Source organism: Rattus norvegicus, chromosome 3 (genome assembly GCF_036323735.1).
Source record: "Rattus norvegicus strain BN/NHsdMcwi chromosome 3, GRCr8, whole genome shotgun sequence".
Taxonomy (NCBI): Eukaryota; Metazoa; Chordata; class Mammalia; order Rodentia; family Muridae; genus Rattus; species Rattus norvegicus.
The window spans coordinates 185,147,538-185,166,423 of NC_086021.1; the positions used below are offsets into that span (position 1 = coordinate 185,147,538).

Sequence of the window (18,886 nt, forward strand, 5' to 3'; positions counted from 1 at the left end):
CCATATTTCTTTTAGCCAGAAGCTGGGAGCAACTCTGATGTCACACAAGAGAAGAAAGGATCCAGAAAATGTGGTTCATTTACACAATGGAATACTATTTAGCTATTAAGAACCAGGACATCATGAGTTTTGCAGGCAAATGAATGGCACTAGATCCTGTCATCCTGAGTGAGGTATCTCAGACCAAAAAGGGTATGCATGGTATGTACTCACTAATAAGTGTACATTAGCCTGAAAAGTATAGAAAAACCTGGAAGTAATCCATAGAACTCAAGATGGTTAATAAACCAAAGGGCTAAAGTAAGGATGGTTCAATCTCACTATGGAGAGAGAACAATGCAGAGGAGAGTGGGATGGAGGGAAGTGGTTGGGAGAGGAAGGGGTTGGGGCTGAGGAAAAGGGGAACATGATCATTTAAAAGGACATGAATGAAGCCCTAAGAGCCAGTGTAGTAAATATATTCAGCAGGTGTGGGAGCCGTGAAGTAACACTCTAGACCCGGTGTAGGTGAGCTATCTGAAGACTCAAAGAGATATACCATAGATAAAATGCCCAAGAGTGGAGAGAGGGAACTTGCTGAATTTACCTCCAGTGGAAAGACAGGGCATCAAGTAAATCGGTGTGGTAGCCTTACCCACAGTCAAAGACTCTAACTTGGAATTCTTCTTGTCGAAAGGGACTGCAGGGAAATAAATGGATAAGAGTGTGAGGGAAAGGAGGTCCACTGACATACCCAAATTGTGATCCAGATCAAGGGGAGGCTCTAAGGTCTGACATTATTACAGATGTTATGGTGTGCTCACAGACAGGAGCCTACCATGGCTGTGCTATAAGACACCCAACAGACAGCTGATTGTGACAGAAGCAAATATTACTGCCAACCAATGTATGAAGTTGGATTGGAAGCGTTTAGGAAAGAAAGAGTATGGAAAATCATTTTTGGGAATCTGGGTTAGTTAGTTCAACCTTCAAGGATATCGAAGGTGAAGTCTGCCTCCAACAATGGCAAGGAAGTTACAAGCCCATTAAACAAATCCACTCCAAGACTTTAGTATTGACACTAGGTCTTTTATCTCTATCACTGGGAAGAGGATCCTGTCTTCTTGACATTCCTGGTTTCCCTAGTACTCTATGTTTGCAAGGTCCTCTGTGCTACCAACCTCCTGTTGCTCAATAAAGAATAGAACTCTTCTACATGTGGGACAATCTGACTCAGGAAAACTTGACCTCCCCCTGTTGCTATTCATTGCAATCAATGCAATTTGGTCAGTCATAAAACCATAGGCACACAACAACTGAAATGGATTCAACATGCTATATTCATATATGTGAACATACTTAGTCACACACAGTTACAAGTAATAAGAAATTGACTGGAAATATTTTGGGACATGATGGTGGTAGGAATAAATGGGAGAACTGATGTAGCACATTTCCATTAAGAAGTATAAAAATAAATGTTAAATTAAAAAATGACTAGAGGGATAAATTAAGAGTTAAGCCTAATTGAAATTGTTGCAGAGGTTTAAGGTTCCATCCCTAGAAACTGGTTACCCGGTAATTCCAGTCGCATGCTTCTCTGGGGGTTGTCCTCTCTCTGTGGAGCAGACACATGCAAACACATGAAAACACACTCACGCATGTACACACACACAAATTTTGTGTATATACATACATACATATATGTGGTCATGAATTCATTGTAATATATATGTAAACAGTGTATTAATCTGGCAAAGGTATTTCTTTACCTTGTGTTTGTCCCCGGTACCTGCACAACAAAACTTTGATTTACTTAAAACTTCACATCAATTGCTCAGCTGTGAAACAATCTATCCTTACCTTCTTCTTCTTTTTTTTTTTTTTGTTCTTTTTCTTTTTTTAGGAGCTGGGGACCGACCCAGGGCCTTGCACTTGCTAGGCAAGCACTCTACCACTGAGCTAAATCCCCAACCCCCTATCCTTACCTTCTATGCTGAGCTGGATTCCTCCCAATCCCATGATACATATTATTATTGACTTGGCCCTTCAGACCATTTTTCTGTGGATCAAATTCATTTGTCCACATGGCACATCTGCTCCCTATCTCTCCTCCTCTTGCTAGTGGTATTCCCACACTGTTCTCTGATTTATCCCAGTCATTTATTCAGTATTGTTTGCAGAATTTATTCACAAGGAAGAGAATACATGATAAGAACTGTGTACACAAACATGAAATAGGAGAATCTTGGTGGAAGCATGAAAATTCACCTTCCTGATTTAAATACAATTCAAAAGAAATCAGCATTTAAATCACCCAAGTGTAAATTTTATTCAGCATGGAATATATTATGCCTATATAGGTCTAGTTGTCTCTGTCTCTATATATCTCTCTATCTCTCTGTCTCTCTTTCTTTCCCTAAATGTGTGTGTGTGTGTGTGTGTGAGAGAGAGAGAGAGAGAGAGAGAGAGAGAGAGAGAGAGAGAGGATGTGTGTGATTATTTGCGTGAGTGTTTGTATGTGTGTATGAATGGTTATAGAATGATGTAATAGCTCTCAGAAAAATAACAGTTCCTCTATGAGCAGTATCTATGCTGAAAATATGTGTTTACCTTGAAGTTTAACAAATTCGTGTTCTCTATCCTTTGTATCTGTGAAAATGTTAGAATTGATACATTTACATGTTACATCACAGATTATGATTAAAAGGTAGGACTGGTGCCTGAACAGTCTATTGTCACAGTGTCATTTATTTGATTTTCGGCTAATGCCTTGTACTCTTTCTCCACATCCTCGCCACCATTTGCTTTCTTCGGAGTTTTTGTTCTTAGCCATTCTGACAGGTTCGAGGTAGAATCTTAGGGTTGTTTTGATTTGCATTTCCCTTATCACTAAAGATGTTGAACATTTCTTTAGGTGCTTCTCAGCCATTCAGCATTCCTCAACTGTGAATTCTTTGTTTAGCTCTGAACCCCATTTTTTAAAAAAATTTTTTTGTTACCTTGAGTATTTCTTATTTACATTTTGAGTGTTATTCCCTTTCCCGGTTTGTGGGCCAACATCCCCCTAACCCCTCCCCCTCCCCTTCTTTATGGGTGTTCCCTTCCCCATCCTCCCCCCATTGCCGCCCTCCCCCCAACTGACACGTTCACTGGGGGTTCAGTCTTAGCAGGACCAAGGGCTTCCCCTTCCACTGGTGATCTTACTAGGATATTCATTGCTACCTATGAGGTCAGAGTCCAGGGTCAGTCCATGTGTAGTCTTTAGGTAGTGGCTTAGTCCCTGGAAGCTCTGGTTGCTTGGCATTGTTGTTCATATGGGGTCTCGAGCCCCTTCAAGCTCTTCCAGTTCTTTCTCTGATTCCTTCAACGGGGGTCCTGTTCTCAGTTCAGTGGTTTGCTGCTGGCATTCGTCTCAGTATTTGCTATATTCTGGCTGTGTCTCTCAGGAGAGATCTACATCCGGCTCCTGTTGGCCTGCACTTCTTTGCTTCATCCATCTTGTCTAGTTTGGTGGCTGTATATATATATGGGCCACAAGTGGGGCAGGCTCTGAATGGGTGTACCTTCTGTCTCTGTTTTAATCTTTGCCTCTCTATTCCCTGCCAAGGCTATTCTTGTTCCCCCTTTAAAGAAGAAGTGAAGCATTCACATTTTGATCATCTGTCTTGAGTTTCATGTGTTCTATGCATCTAGGGTAATTCAAGAATTTGGGCTAATAGCCACTTATCAATGAGTGCATACCATGTGTGTTTTTCTGTGATTGGATTACCTCACTCAGGATGATATTTTCCAGTTCCAACCATTTGCCTATGAATTTCATAAAGTCATTGTTTTTGATAGCTGAGTAATATTCCATTGTGTAGATGTACCACATTTTCTGTATCCATTCCTCTATTGAAGGGCATCTGGGTTCTTTCCAGCTTCTGGCTATTATAAATAAGGCTGCTATGAACATAGTGGCACACGTGTCTTTTTTATATGTTGGGGCATCTTTTGGGTATATGCTCAAGAGAGGTATACTTGGATCCTTGGGTAGGTCAATGTCCAATTTTCTGAGGAACCTCCAGACTGATTTCCAGAATGATTGTACCAGTCTGCAATCCCACCAACAATGGAGGAGTGTTCTTTCTCCACATCCTTGCCAGCATTTGCTGTCACCTGAGTTTTTGATCTTAGCCATTCTCACTGGCGTGAGGTGAAATCTCAGGGTTGTTTTGATTTGCATTTCCCTTATGACTAAAGATGTTGAACATTTCTTTAGGTGTTTCTCAGCCATTCGGCATTCCTCAGCTGTGAATTCTTTGCTTAGCTCTGAACCCCATTTTTTAATAGGGTTATTTGTCTCCCTGCGGTCTAACTTCTTGAGTTCTTTGTATATTTTGGATATAAGGCCTCTATCTGTTGTAGGATTGGTAAAGATCTTTTCCCAATCTGTTGGTTGCCGTTTTGTCCTAACAACAGTGTCCTTTGCCTTACAGAAGCTTTGCAGTTTTATGAGATCCCATTTGTCGATTCTTGATCTTAGAGCATAAGCCATTGGTGTTTTGTTCAGGAAATTTTTTCCAGTGCCCATGTGTTCGAGATGCTGCCCCACTTTTTCTTCTATTAGTTTGAGTGTACCTGGTTTGCTGTGGAGGTCCTTGATCCACTTGGACTTAAGCTTTGTACAGGGTGATAAGCATGGATTGATCTGCATTCTTCTACATGTTGACCTCCAGTTGAACCAGCACCATTTGCTGAAAATGCTATCTTTTTTCCATTGGATGGTTTTGGCTCCTTTGTCAAAAATCAAGTGCTCATAGGTGTGTGGGTTCATTTCTGGGTCTTCAATTCTGTTCCATTGGTCTATCTGTCTGTCTCTGTACCAATACTATGCAGTTTTTATCACTATTGCTCTGTAATATTGCTTGAGTTCAGGGATAGTGATTCCCCCTGAAGTCCTTTTATTGTTGAGGATAGTTTTAGCTATCCCGTGAACCCCATTTTTTAATAGGGTTATTTGTCTCCCTGCAGTCTAACTTCATGAGTTCTTGTATATTTTGTATATAAGCCCTCTATCAGTAGGATTGGTAAAGATCTTTTTCCTATCTGTTGATTGCTGTTTTGTCCTAACAACAGTGTCCTTTGCCTTGTAGCAGCAAACCACTGAACTCAGAACGGAACCCCCATTGAAGGAATCAGAGAAAGAGCTGGAAGAGCTTGAAGGGCCTTGAAACCCCATATGAACAACAATGCCAAGCAACCAGCGCTTTCAGGGAGTAAGCCACTACCCAAAGACTATACATGGACTGACCCTGGGCTCCAACCTCATAGGTAGCAATGAATAGCCTAGTAAGAGCACCAGGGGGAGGGGAAGCCCTTGGTGCTATTATGACTGAACTCCCAGTGAACGTGATTGTTGGGGGAAGGGTGGTAATGGGGGGAGAAGGGGAGGGGGAGGGGTTAAGGGGATGATGCCCCAGAAACCGGGAAAGGGAATAAAAATCGAAATATAAATAAGAAATACTCAAGTTAATAAAGAAAAAAAATCCAAAAAAAAAAAAAAAAGAATAGGTCGATCTGCATTCTTCTACGTGCTGACCTCCAGTTGAACCAGCAACTTGTGCTGAAAAGGCTATCTTTTTTTCCATTCGATTGTTTTGGCTCCCTTGTCAAAAATAAAGTGACAATAGGTGTGTGGGTTCATTTCTGGGTCTTCAATTCTCTTCCACTGGTCTATCTCCCTGTCTCTGTACCAATACCATACAGTTTTTATCACAACTGCTCTGTAATACTGCTTGAGTTCAGGGATAGTGATTCCCCCCGGAAGTCCTTTTATTGTTGAAGATAGTTTTAGCTATCCTGGGTTTTTTCTTCTTCCAGATAAATTCGCAGATTGTTCTGTCTAACTCTCTGATGAATTGGACTTGAATTGTGATGGGGATTGCATTGAATCTGTAGATCGCTTTTTAAAATGTCCATTTTTACTGTATTAATCCTGCCAAACCATGAGCATGAGAGATCTTGCCATCTTCTGAGATCATCTTCAATTTCTTTCTTCAGAGACTTGAAGTTCTTATCATACAGCTCTTTCACCTGCTTGGTTAATGTCAAACGGAGGTATTTTATATTATTTGGGACTATTATGAAAGGTGCCATTTCCCTAATTTCTTTCTCACCTTGTTTCTCTTTTGTGTAGAGGAAGGCTTCTGATTAATTTGAGTTAATTTTGTACCCAGCCATTTTTCTGAAGGTGTTTATACGTTTTAGTAGTTCTGTGGTGGAACGTTTGGGATCACTTAAATATACTATCATATCATCTGCAAAGAGTGATATTTTGACTTGTTCCTTTCCAATCTGTATCACATTGATCTCCTTTCGCTGTGTGATTGCTCTGGCTAGGACTTCAAGAAGTATAATGAATAAGTAGGGAGAGAGTGGACAGCCTTGTCTAGTCACTGCTTTTAGTTGAATTGCTTCAAGTTTCTCTCCATTTGTTTTAATGTTAGCTACCTGTTTTCTGTATATAGCTTTTACTATGTTTTGGTATGGGCCTAAAATTCCTGTTATTTCCAGGACTTTTATCATGAAGGGGTGTCGAATTTTGTCAACTGCTTTCTCAGCATCTGATGAAATAATCATGTGGTTTTTTATCTTTCAGTTTGTTTATATAGTGGATTAGGTTGACGGTGTTCCGTATATTAAACCATCCCTGCATATCTGGGATGAAGCCTACTTGATCATGATGGATGAGTGTTTTCATGTGCTCTTGAATTCAGTTTTCAAGAATTTTATTGAGTACTTTTGCGTCGATATTCATAACATAAATCGGTCTGAAGTTCTCATTCCTTTTTGGATCTTTGTGTGCTTTAGGTATAAGAGTAATTGTGGCTTCATAGAAGGAATTCGATAGCACACTGTCTGTTTAAATTTTGTGGAATAGTTTTGGATAGTATTGGTATGAGGTCTTCTATGAAAGTCTGATAGAATTCTGCACTGAATCCATCTTGACCTGGGCTCTTTTTTGTTGGGAGACTTTAATGATTGCTTCTAATTCTTTCGAAGTTATGGAGTTGTTTCAATGGTTTACCTGTTCCTGATTTAACTTTGGAACCTGATATCTGTCTAGAAATTGTCCATTACCTCCAGATTTTCAAGTTTTGTTGAATATAGTCTTTTGTAGTAGGTCTGATGATTTTTTGAATTTCCTCTGATTCTGTTGTTATGTCTCCCTTTTCATTTCTGATTTTGTGAATTTGGACAAACTCCCTGTGTCTTCTGGTTGCTCTAGCCATGGGTTTATCTATCTTGTTGATTTTCTCAAAAAACCAGCTTTGGTTCTGTTGATTCTTTGTATAGTCCTTTCTGTTTTTACTTGGTTGATTTCAGCTCTGAGTTTAATTATTTCCTCTCTTTTACTCCTCCTGAGTGTATTTCCTTCTTTTTCTTCTAGAGCTTTTAGATATGTGTCAAGCTGCTGACATATGCTCTCTCCTCTTTCTTTCTGCAGACTCTCAGAGCTATGAGTTTTCCTCTTAGCACGGTTTTCATTGTATCCTATAAGTTTGGTTATGTTGTACCTTCATTTTCATTAAATTCTAAGAAGTGTTTAATTTCTTTCTTTATTTCTTCCTTGACCAGGTTATCATTGAGTAGAGCATTGTTCAACTTCCAGGTATATATGTGGGTGTTCTTTCCTTGTTGCTATTGAAGACCAGCTTTAGCCGTGGTGGTCTGATAGGACACATGGGATTATTTCTATCTTTCTGTATTTGTTATATGATCAATTTTGGAGAAAGTAGCATGAGGTGGTGAAAAGAAGGTATATCTTTTTGTTATAGCATATAATGTTCAATAAATATCTGTTTAAGTCCACTTGGTTCATGTCTTTGTTTAGTCTGACTATGTGTCTGTTTAATTTCTTTTTCCATGACCTGGCCATTGGTGAGAATGGGGTGTTGAAATCTCCTAGTATTCTTGTGTGAGGTCCAAGGTGTGCTTTGAGCTTTAGTAAGGTTTCTTTTATGTATATAGGTGCCCTTGTATTTGAAGCATAGATATTTAGGATTGAGATTTCATCATGGTGGATTTTTCCTTTGGTGAACATGAAATTTCCTTCCTTGTCTTTTTTGATGCCTTTGCTTGAAAATTGATTTTATTTGATATTAGAATGGTTGCTCCAGCTTGGTTCTTCAGACTATTTGCTTAGAAAGTTGTTTTCCAGCCTTTTACTCTGAGGTAGTGTCAGTCTTTGTGTCTGAGGTGTGTTTCCTGTAGGTAGCAAAATGCTGGATCCTCATTACATATCCAGTTTGTTAGTCTGTGTCTTTTTATTGAGGATTGAGTCCATTGAGGTTGAGAGACATTAAGGAATAGTGATTTTGCTTCCTGTTATATACATATTTGGATGTGAGATTATGTTCGTGTTCTTGTCTTCTCTTTGTTTTGTTGCAAGACGATTAGGTTCTTGCTTTTTCTATGGTGTAGCTTGCCTCCTTGTGTTGGGCTTTACAATTTATTATCCTTTGTATGGCTGGATTTGTAAAAGATTGTGTGAATTTGGTTTTGTCATGGAATATCTTGGTTTCTCCATCTATGTTAATTGAGAGTTTTGCTGGACACAGTAACCTGGACTGGCACTTGCGTTCTCTCAGGGTCTGTATGACATCTGTCCAGGATCTTCTGGCTTTTATAGTCTCTGGTGAGAAGTCTGGTGTAATTCTGATAGTTCTGCCTTTATACATTACTTGACCAGTTTCCATTACTGCTTTTAATATTCTTTCTTTGTTTTGTGCATTTGGGGTTTTGACTGTTATGTGACGGGAGAAGTTTCTTTTCTGGTCCAATCTATTTGGAGTTCTGTAGGCTTCTTGTATATTTATGGGCATCTCTTTCTTTAGGTTAGGGAAGTTTTCTTCTATGATTTTGTTGAATATATTTACTGGTCCTTTGAGTTGGGAGTCTTCACTCTCTTCTCTATCTTTTATCCTTAGGTTTGATCTTCTCATTGTGTCCCAGATTTCCTGTATGTTTTGGGCCAGTGGCTTTTTCCCTTTTCCATTATCTTTGAGTTGTGTCAATGATTTCTATGGAATCTTCTGCTCCTGAAATGCTCTCTTCTTTCTCTTGTATTCTGTTTGATGCTTGTATCTACAGCTCCTTGTCTCTTCATATATATATATATATATATATATATAGATAGATAGATAGATAGATAGATATAGATATAGATATAGATATAGATATAGATATAGATATAGATATAGATATAGATATAGATAGATAGATATATATCTCCAGGATTGTCTTCCCTTGTACTTTCTTCATTTTTCCTATTTCCATTTTCAGTTCCTTCACCTGTTTGATTGTGTTTTCCTGTAATTCTTTCAGGGATTTTTGTTTTTCCTCTCTAAGGGTTTCTACTTGTTTATTTGTGTTTTTCTGCATTTCTCTAATGGAGTTCTTTATGTCTTTCTTAAAGTCCTCCATCATCATGAACAAATGTGATTCTAGATCTTGCTTTTCTGGTCTGTTTGGATATTCAGTGTTTGCTTTGATGGGAGAATTGGGCTCCTATGATACGATGTAGTCTTGGTTTCTGTTGCTTTGGTTCCTGCACTTGCCCCTTGCCATCACGTTGTCTCTGATGTTACCTTGTTCTGCTCTTTCTGACATTGGTGAGACCGTCCTATAAGCCTGTGTGTCAGGAATGCTATAGACCTGTTTTCCTGTTCTCTTTCAGTCAGTTATGGGAACAGAGTGTTCTGCTTTCGGGCGTGTAGTCGTTCCTGTCTACTTTTCTTTAGGAGTCCTATGGATGTGAGTCCTGATTCTACCAGGCAGGTCACTTGGAGCAGAAATGTTGGTCTTACGTCTGGTCTCAGGCGTTAAGTCTTTCCTTGAGGGCTGCGTTTCAGCTCTCTGTGAGGGCAGCATCCAGAAAGGCCTGACCCACCTTTGCTCAGGACCCTGTGCACAGGGGTACAGATGGCACTAGGTGTTTTTCTCTAGCATCAGAAATGTGGGCAAAGAGTATTCTCCTCTGGCTTCCCAGACATATCTGCCCCTCTGAAGGTCTAGCTCCCCCTCCCGTGGGATTTGGATGCAGAGAGCCTTTTGACCAGGTTCCTTAAGATCCCGGTGGTGTCTGGACCGCATTGGGACCTGCAGATTGAGTACCCCTATCTTCTTGTTCCCAGAGGCCCTATACAGTTTCCTCTTGGGCCAGGGATGTCGGCATGGGTGGGCAGTACTGGCGGTCTCTCCTGCCCTGCAGTCTCAGGAGTGCCCACCTGTCTGGGCGGTGAGCTCTCTCTTCCCTGGTGTTTCACAGCAGGGAGCTGTGAGCCAGGATCAGAGAGGTTTGGTTCCCAGCTAGAAACCTGAAGTGCCCGGTCCCAGAGGAATTTTGCCTTTGTGAGCCCTGAGTCCACCAGGAAGGTCACTTGGAGCTGAAAAGATGGTCTTACCTCTAGTCTAGGGCCTGGAGTCCGTTCTCAGCAGGGTTTCTGCTCTCCATGAGGGCAGCAAGGAGAAGATCCTGCCCTGCCTTCGCTTGGGACCCTGTGCACATCAGGCCCAGATGGTGCTAGGCACTAAGCATTTTCCTCTAGAGTCAGAAATGTGGGCAGACAATTATCTCCTCTGGCTTCCCAGGTGTGTCTGCCCCTCTGAAGGGTTAGCTCTCCCTACAAAGGAATTTCACTGCAGGGACCCTTCCGATCTTGGCTGTGTCTGGACCACAGCATTTAGTTGACCATTTCTTTAGGTGCTTCTCAGCAATACGGCATTCTTCAGCTGTGAATTCTTTTTTTAGCTCTGAACCCCATTCTTTAATAGGGTTGTTTGCCTCCTTGCCATCTAACTTCATGACTTCTTTGTATATTTTCAATATGAGCCCTCTATCAGTTGTAGGATCTTTTCTAAATTTGTTGGTTGCCCTTTTGTCCTAACAACAGTGTCCTTTGTTTTACAGTAGCTTTGTAGTTTTCTGATATCCCATTTGTAGATCCTTGATCTTAGAGCATAAGCCATTTGTATTTTGTTCAGGAAATTTTTGCCAGTGCCCATGTGTTCAAGACTCTTCCCCACTTTTTGTTCTATTAGTTTGAGTGTATCTTGTTTGATATGGAGGTCCTTGATCAACTTGGACTTAAGCTTTGTACAGGGTGATAAGCGTGGATCGATCTGCATTCTTCTACATGCTGACCTCCAGGTGAACCAGCACCATTTGCCGAAAAAGCTATCGGTTTTCCATTGGATGGTTTTGGCTCCTTTGTCAAAACTCAATTGACCATAGGTGTGTGGGTTCATGTCTGTGTCTTCATTTCTATTCCACTGGTCTATCTGCCTGTCCCTGTACCAATACCATACAGATTTTAATCACTATTGCTCTGTAATATGGCTTGAGTTCAGGGAAAGTGATTCTCCCAGAGGTCCTTTTATTGTTGAGGATAGTTTTAGCTATCCTGGGTGTTTTGCTATTCCAGATGAAATTGAAAATTGTTGTGTTTAACTCTCTGAAGAATTGTATTGGTATTTTGATGGGGATTGTATTGAATCTGTAAGTCGCTTTTAGTAAAATGGCCATTTTTACTATATTAATCCTGCCAATCCACGAGCATCAGAGACATTTGCATTTTCTGAGATCTTCTTCAATTTCTTTCTTCAGAGGATTGAAGTTCTTATCATGCAGATCTTTCACTTTCTTGGTTAACGTCACACCGAGGTATTTTATATTATTTGGGTCTATTATGAAGGGGTCGTTTCCCTAATTTCTTTCTCGTCATGTTTCTCTTTTGTGTAGAGGAAGGCTGCTGATTTATTTGAGTTAACTTAATACCCAGCCACTTTGCTGAAGGTGTTTATCAGTTTTAGTAGTTCTCTGGTTGAACTTTTGGGATCACTTATATATACTATCATATCATTGGCAAATAATGATATTTTATCCTCTTCCTTTCCAATCTGTTTCCCCTTAATCTCCTTTTGTTGTCTGATTGCTTTGGCTATAACTTTGAGAACTATATTGAATAAGTAGGGAGAGAGTAGGCAGCCTTGTCTAGTCCCTGATTTTAGTGGGATTGCTTCAGGTTTCTCTCTATTTAGTTTAATATTAGCTATTGGTTTGCTGTATATGGCTTTTACTATGTTTATGTTTGGGCGTTTAATTCCTGTTCTTTCCAGGACTTTTATCATGAAGGGGTGTTGAACTTTGTCAAATGCTTTCTCAGCATCTAAAGAAATGATCATGTGGTTTTTATCTTTCAGTTTGTTTATATAGTGGATTAGTTTGATGGTTTTCTGTTTATTAAACCATCCCTGCATCCCTGGGATGAAGCCTACTTGATCATGAAGAATGATTGTTTTGATGCGTTCTTGGATTGGGTTTGCAATATTTTGAGTATTTTTTGTAGATATTCATCAGGGAAATTGGTGTGAAGTTCTCTCTCTTTTTTGGGTCTTTGTGTGGTTTAGGTATAAGAGTAATTGTGGCTTTGTAGAAGGAATTCAGTTGCTCTCCAATTGTTTCAATTGTGTGGAATATTTTGGATAATATTGGTACGAGGTCTTCTATGAAGGTCTGATAGAATTCTGCACAGAACCCATCTGGACCTGGGATCTCTTTGGTTCGGAGTCATTTAATGACTGCTTCTATTTCATTAGGAGTTATTGATTCAATGGTTTATCTGTTCCTGGTTTAACTTTGTTACCTGGTATCTGTCTAGGAAATTGTCCATTTCCTCCAGGTTTTCAAGCTTTTTTGAATATAGGCTTTTGTAGTAGAATCTGATGACCTTTTGAATTTCCTCTGATTCTGGAGTTATGTCTCCCTTTTCATTTCTGATTATTTTTCCTCTTTTTTTTTTTTTTTTTTGAGCTGGGGACCGAACTGAGGGCCTTGCACTTGCTAGGCAAGCGCTCTACCACTGAGCTATATCCCCAACCCCTATTTCTGATTTTTTTTTAATTGGAAACACTCTCTGTGTTATCTGGTTTGTCTGGCTGGTGGTGTATCTACATTTTGTTTTTCTCAAAGAACCAGCTTTTGGTTCTGTTGATTCTTTGTATAGTCCTTTTTGTTTCTATTTGGTTGATTTCAGCTCTGAGTTTGATTATTTCCTGCCTTCTACTCCTCCTGCGTGTGTTTGCCTCTTTTTGAACTAGACCTTTTAGGTGTGCTGTCAAGCTGCTGATACATACTCTCTCCTGTTTCTTTCTGCAGGCACTCAGAGCTATGAATTTTCCTCTTAGCACAGCTTTCATTGTGTCCCATAATGACTGGGAATGTTGTACCTTCATTTTCATTAAATTCTAAGAAGTCTTTGATTTCTTTCTTTATTTCTTCCTTGACTAGGTTATCATTGAGTAGAGCATTGTTCCACTACCATGTATATGTGGGCATCCTTTCCTTATGGTTATTGAAGACCAGCTTTAGCCCATGGTGGTCTGATAGGATGCATGGGATTATTTCTATCTTTCTGTATCTGTTGAGGCCTGTTTGATGACCGATTATATGGTCAGTTTTGGCTAACGTACCATTAGGTGCTGAGAAGAAGGTATATCCTTTTGTTTTAGGATAGAATGTTCTATAAATATCTGTTAAGTCCATTTGGTTCATGACTTCTCTTAGTCTGTCTATGTCTCTGTTCAGTTTCTGTTTCCATGATCTGTCCATTGATGAGAGTAGAATGTTGAAATCTCCTACTATTATTGTGTGAGGTGCAATGTGTGATTTGTGCTTTAGTAAGGTTTCTTTTATGTATGTAGGCGCCCTTTTCTTTGGACCATAGATATTTAGGATTGAGAGTTCATCTTGGTGAATTTTTCCTTTGATGAATATGAAGTGTCCTTCCTTATCGTTTTTGATGACTATTGGATGAAAATGGATTTTATTCAATATTAGAATGGCTACTCCAGCTTGCTTCTTCAGACCATTTGATTGGAAATTTGTTTTCCAGCCTTTAGCTCTGAGGTAATGTCTGTCTTTGTCTATGAGGTGTGTTTCCCGTAGGCAGCAGAATGCAGGGTCCTCATTGCATATCCAGTTTGTTAATCTATCTTTTTATTGGGGAGTTGAGACCATTGATGTTGAGAGATATTAAGGAATAGTGATTATTGCTTCCGGTTATATTCCTATTTGGATGTGAAGTTATGTTTGGGTGCTTGTCTTCTCTTTGTTTTGTTGCAAGACAATTAGTTTCTTGATTTTTCTAGGGTGTAGCTTGCGTCCTTGTGTTGAGTTTACCATTTATTTTCCTTTGTAGGACTGGATTTGTAGAAAGATATTGTGTAAATTTGTTTTTGTCATGGAATATTTTGGTTTCTCAATTTATTTTAATTTAGAGTTTGCTGGATACAGTAACCTGGGCTGGCATTTGTGTTCTCTTAGGGTCTATATGATATCTGTCCAGCATCTTCTGGATTTCATAGTCTCTGGTGAGAAGTCTGATGTAATTCTGATAGGTGTGCCTTTATGTATTACTTGACCTTTTTCCATTACTGCTTTTAATATTCTTTCTTTGTTTTGTGCATTTGGGGTTTTGACTATTATGTGATAGGAGAAGTTTCTTTTCTGGTCCAATCTATTTGGAGTTCTGTAGGCTTCTTGGATGTTTATGGGCATCTTTATGTTAGGGAAGTTTTCTTCTATCATTTGGTGAAGATCTTTACTGATTCATTGAGCTGGGAGTCTTCACTCGCTTCTATATCTAGTAGTCTTGGTTTGATCTGCTCATGATGTCCTGGATTTCCTGTATGTTTTGAGTCAGTAGCTTTTTCTGTTTGACATTATCTTTGACCATTGTGTCAATGATTTCTATGGAATCTTCTGCTCCTCAGATTCTCTCTTCTATCTCTTGCATTCTGTTGGTGATGCTCGTGTCTACGGCTCCTTGTCACTTCCTTTGGTTTTCTATATCCAGGGTTGTCTCCTTTATGCTTTCTTTATTGCTTCTATTTCCATTTTTAATTCCTTCACCAGTTTGATTGTGTTTTCCTGTAATTCTTTCAGGGATTTTTCCATTTCCTCTCTATAGGTTTCTGCTTGTTTATTTGTGTTTTCCTGCATTTCTCTAAGGGATTTCTTTATGTCTTTCTTGAAGTCCTCCATCATCATGAACAAATGTGGTTTTTAATTCTAGATTTTCTGGTCTGTTTGGATATTCAGTGTTTCTTTGATCGGGAGAATTGGGCTCCAATGATGCCATGTCATCTTCCTTTCTGTTGCTTGGGTTCCTGCACTTGCCTCTTGCCATCACGTTGTTTCTGATGTTACCTTGTTCTGCTATTTCTGACAGTGGTTAGACCATCCTATAGGCCTGTGTGTCAGGAGTGCTGTAGACCTGTTTTCCTGTTCTTTTTCTGCCAGTTATGGGAACAGAGGGTTCTGATTTTAGGCCTGTAGTCATTCCTGTCTACTGTTCTTCAGGTGATCCTGTGGGTATGTGACCTGTGTCCACCAGGCAGGTCACTTGGAGAAGAAAAGTTGTTCTTATCTCTGGTCTCAGGCCTGAAGTCGCTCCTCTGGGGCTGCATTACAGTTTTCTGTGAGGTCATCAACCAGAAGAGACTGCCCCTCCTTTTCTCGGGTCCCTGTGCACACGGGGCCCAGATGGAACTAGGCGTTTTCCTCTACAGTCAGAAATGTGGGCAGCATGTAGTCTATTCCGGCTTCCTGGGCCTGTCTGCCCCTCTGAAGTGTTAGCTCTTCCTCCCACTGGATTTGCGTGCAGGGAGCTTTTTGACTGGGTTCCTTCAGATCAGCGTGGTGTCTGGACCCTATTGGGACCTGCAGTTTGAGTGCCCCTATCTTCCTGTTTACAGAGGCCCTGTACAGTTTCCTCTTGGGCCAGGGATGTGGGCAGGGGTGGGCAGTAATGGCAGTCTCTCCTGCCCTGTAATCTCAGGAGTTGCCACCTGTCTGGGTTGTGAGCTCTCTCTCCCACGAGGTTTGGAAGCAGGGAGCTGGGGGTCATGATCAGAGAGGTATGGGTTCCAGGTAGAAACTGGAAGTGCCCGGTCCTAGAGGAATTTTGCCTTTATGAGTCCTGAGTCCATCAGGCAGATCACTTGGAGCAGAAAATTTGTCTTACCTCTAGTCTCGGGCATGGATTTGCTTTTCAACCAGGTTTCAGCTCTCCATGAGGGCAGCAACTAGGAGGGCCTGCCTCACCTTCACACAGGACACTGTGCACAGTGGACTCAGATGGCACAAGGCAGTAGGTGTTTTCCTCTAGAGTCAGAAATGTGGGCAGAGAGTAGTCTCCTCTGGCTTCCCAGGTGTGTCTGCCCCTCTGAAGTCCTAGCTCTCCCTCCCATGGGATTTGGGTGCAGGGAGCTGTTTGACCAGGTCCCTTAAGATCCAGGCAGTGTCTGGACTGCAGAGGACTTGCAACTTGAGTGCCCATATCTTCCTCTTCCCAGAGGCCCTCTACAGTTTCCTATTGGGCCAGGGATGTGGGCAAGGGTATTCACCATCTTTTTTGATTACTTCTGTTTGAAAGTCTATTTTATTCAATATTAGAATGGTTAGTCTGTCTTATTTCTTGGTACCATATGCTTGGTCCCAAAAATATTCCCAGACTTTTATTCTCAGGAAGTTTCTATCATTATCACTGAGATATGTTTCCTGTATGCAGCAAAATCCTAGGTCCTATTTATGTATCAATCTCTTAGTCTACGTGTTTTCATTAGGGAATTGAGTTGGTGTTGAGTTATATTAGAGAACAATGATAATTGTTTCATAATATTTTAATATTTCTGTTGGTAGAGGTGGAATTTGGTTTGGTGACTATCTTCTTTTGGGATAGTAGAAAGAAGATTAATTGCTTGCTTTGACAAGGGCGCAGTCTCCCTACATGTGTTGAAGTTGTCCGTATATTTTCATATGTAGGGATAGATTTGTGGAAATGTTTTGTGTAAATTTTGTAGGGCAAGTACATTGTTATTTGGACAAAATAGCAAACAACAGACTGGGGAAAGATCTTTGGCAATCATACATCTGATAGAGGGATAATATTCAATATATAAAATAACTCAAGTAATTAGTCCAAGGAATCAAATAACCCTATTAAAAATGGGTTATTAAACAAACCATTTTCAACTAAGGAATATTGAATAGCCAAAAAAGAGTTAGAGAACGGAATGAAAGACAATAACTTCTTGAAATTCTTAAGCAAATGGATGGAAGTAGAAGCTAGTATCCTGAGTGACGTAACCCAGTCACAAATTAACTCACATGGCATATAATCACTGATAAGTGCACATCTGACAACAAGAGGCTGAGAATACCAATAATGCAGCTCTCAGACTATATGAAATCCAAGAATGAAGAAGATCACACCAAAGTGTGAATACCACATTCCTACTCAGTAGGTAGAATAGAATATTCTCTGGGAAGTAGCAGAAGAGAGGGATCTGGGAGCTGGTAGAAAAAATTGGGCCAGTTCAGATTTGGGAGAAAATGAGGGAGACATTAGAGTGTCAGGAATTTGAAAGTAGGTATGTAAAAGTAGGGGAGGGGGAACACGGTATTTTCACCAGAAAGTTCCAGATGCCAAGCACCTAAGAGCTTCCTAGGATATAACAGGGAGGATATTATCGAAACGACCATAGAAGTGGAAATAGATCCTGCAGACACCATATCTAGTTGCTAGGCATGGCCTCCAGTTGAGGGATGGGGAAATCATCCTACCTCAAACAGTAATTCAAAATTCTTCATGTCAAAAGGAAATGCAGGGACAACGAGTGGAACAGAAACAGAAGGAAAGGCCCACCTTGGAATCCATCCCATCTGCTGACGCCAAATTCAGACACTGTTGTGGACGCCAAAAGTGCTTATTGACAGGGTCCTGGTACAGATGCCCCCTGAGATGCTCTACAGGGGTCAAACAAATATCAATGTGATAGACATAGCAAAGCTTGCCTAGCAAGCTCAAGGCCCTGGGTTCGGTCCCCAGATCCGAAAAAAAGAAAAAGAAAAAAAAACAAAAAAACAAAAAAACTTGGAATGGACACATCGATGCTAATGCAGAAGTCAGGGAAAGGACATAAGGAAGTGGTTTACAACCTCATAGGAAGAACAAAAATAGCAAACAAACAGACCACCCAAACCATCCAGAAACTCACTTAGGAGGCAGAAGGATGCAGAGGGCAGTGGGATGGAGGAAAGTGGGTGGGAGAGGGAAGGGGTTGGGGCAGAGGAAATGGGGAACATGAACACATTAGGGGGACCAGGAGTGAAGCCCCATGAGCCAGCATAGTGAATAGATTCAGGGGTTAGGTGGATGGTGAAGTAACACTCTAGACCTGGTATACATGATAGAATCTGAAGACTGAAAGAGATAGATCACATATAAAATGCCCAACAGTGGAGAGAGGGAACTTGTTGAATCTACCTCCAGCAGAAAGACAGGGCATCAAGTGGAGGGATGTGGTTGCCATACCCACAGTCATAGACTCTGCCTTGGAATTCTTCCTGCCTAAAGAAACTGCAGAGACAAAAGTGGAGAAGAGCATGAGAGAAAAGAGGTTCAGTGATATACCCAAATTGTGATCCAGATCAAGGGGAGGCTCTAAGGCCTGATATTATTACAGATGGTACAGTGTGTTTAAAGACAGGGGAGTAGCATGACTACCCTACGAGAGGCCCAGCAAACAGTGTAGGGAGCGGCACATATAGATAAAAGATGGTGCTGATATCTGGTGGTCGTTTGTGTTTAACACCCACAAAGCGCATGTCCTGGCATTTCTCCGGCAGCTCAGGCTAGAGTGATATTCATGCTAATGAGGTATTTCATGCTCCACCAATCCCTAGAGGACAAGTATATAGCCATAGACTGTTTTGTATATAAGGCTGGTGCCTTTGTTGCTCGGGGTCCCCATATCAACAATGAGGTGTTCCTGCAATAAAGGCTGTTGAGAAGAA

The 18,886-nt window shown here is 40.6% G+C and overlaps 1 protein-coding gene across 2 annotated transcripts in view; it reads left to right on the forward strand.

Moving 5' to 3' along the window:
* The window catches only part of Zfp931 (zinc finger protein 931), an 80,828-nt gene extending 61,942 nt beyond the window's left edge, over window positions 1–18,886 (forward strand). The window contains exons 5-6 of one of the 2 annotated variants that reach the window (XM_063285134.1): window positions 5,118–5,240; window positions 17,689–18,886. In XM_063285134.1, coding sequence (XP_063141204.1) covers window positions 5,118–5,195 — 78 coding nt within the window. In that variant the 3' untranslated portion in view covers window positions 5,196–5,240; window positions 17,689–18,886. Of the gene's footprint in view, window positions 1–5,117; window positions 5,254–17,688 lie in introns of those variants that run through there. The other variant, XM_063285135.1, reaches the window with a different exon arrangement.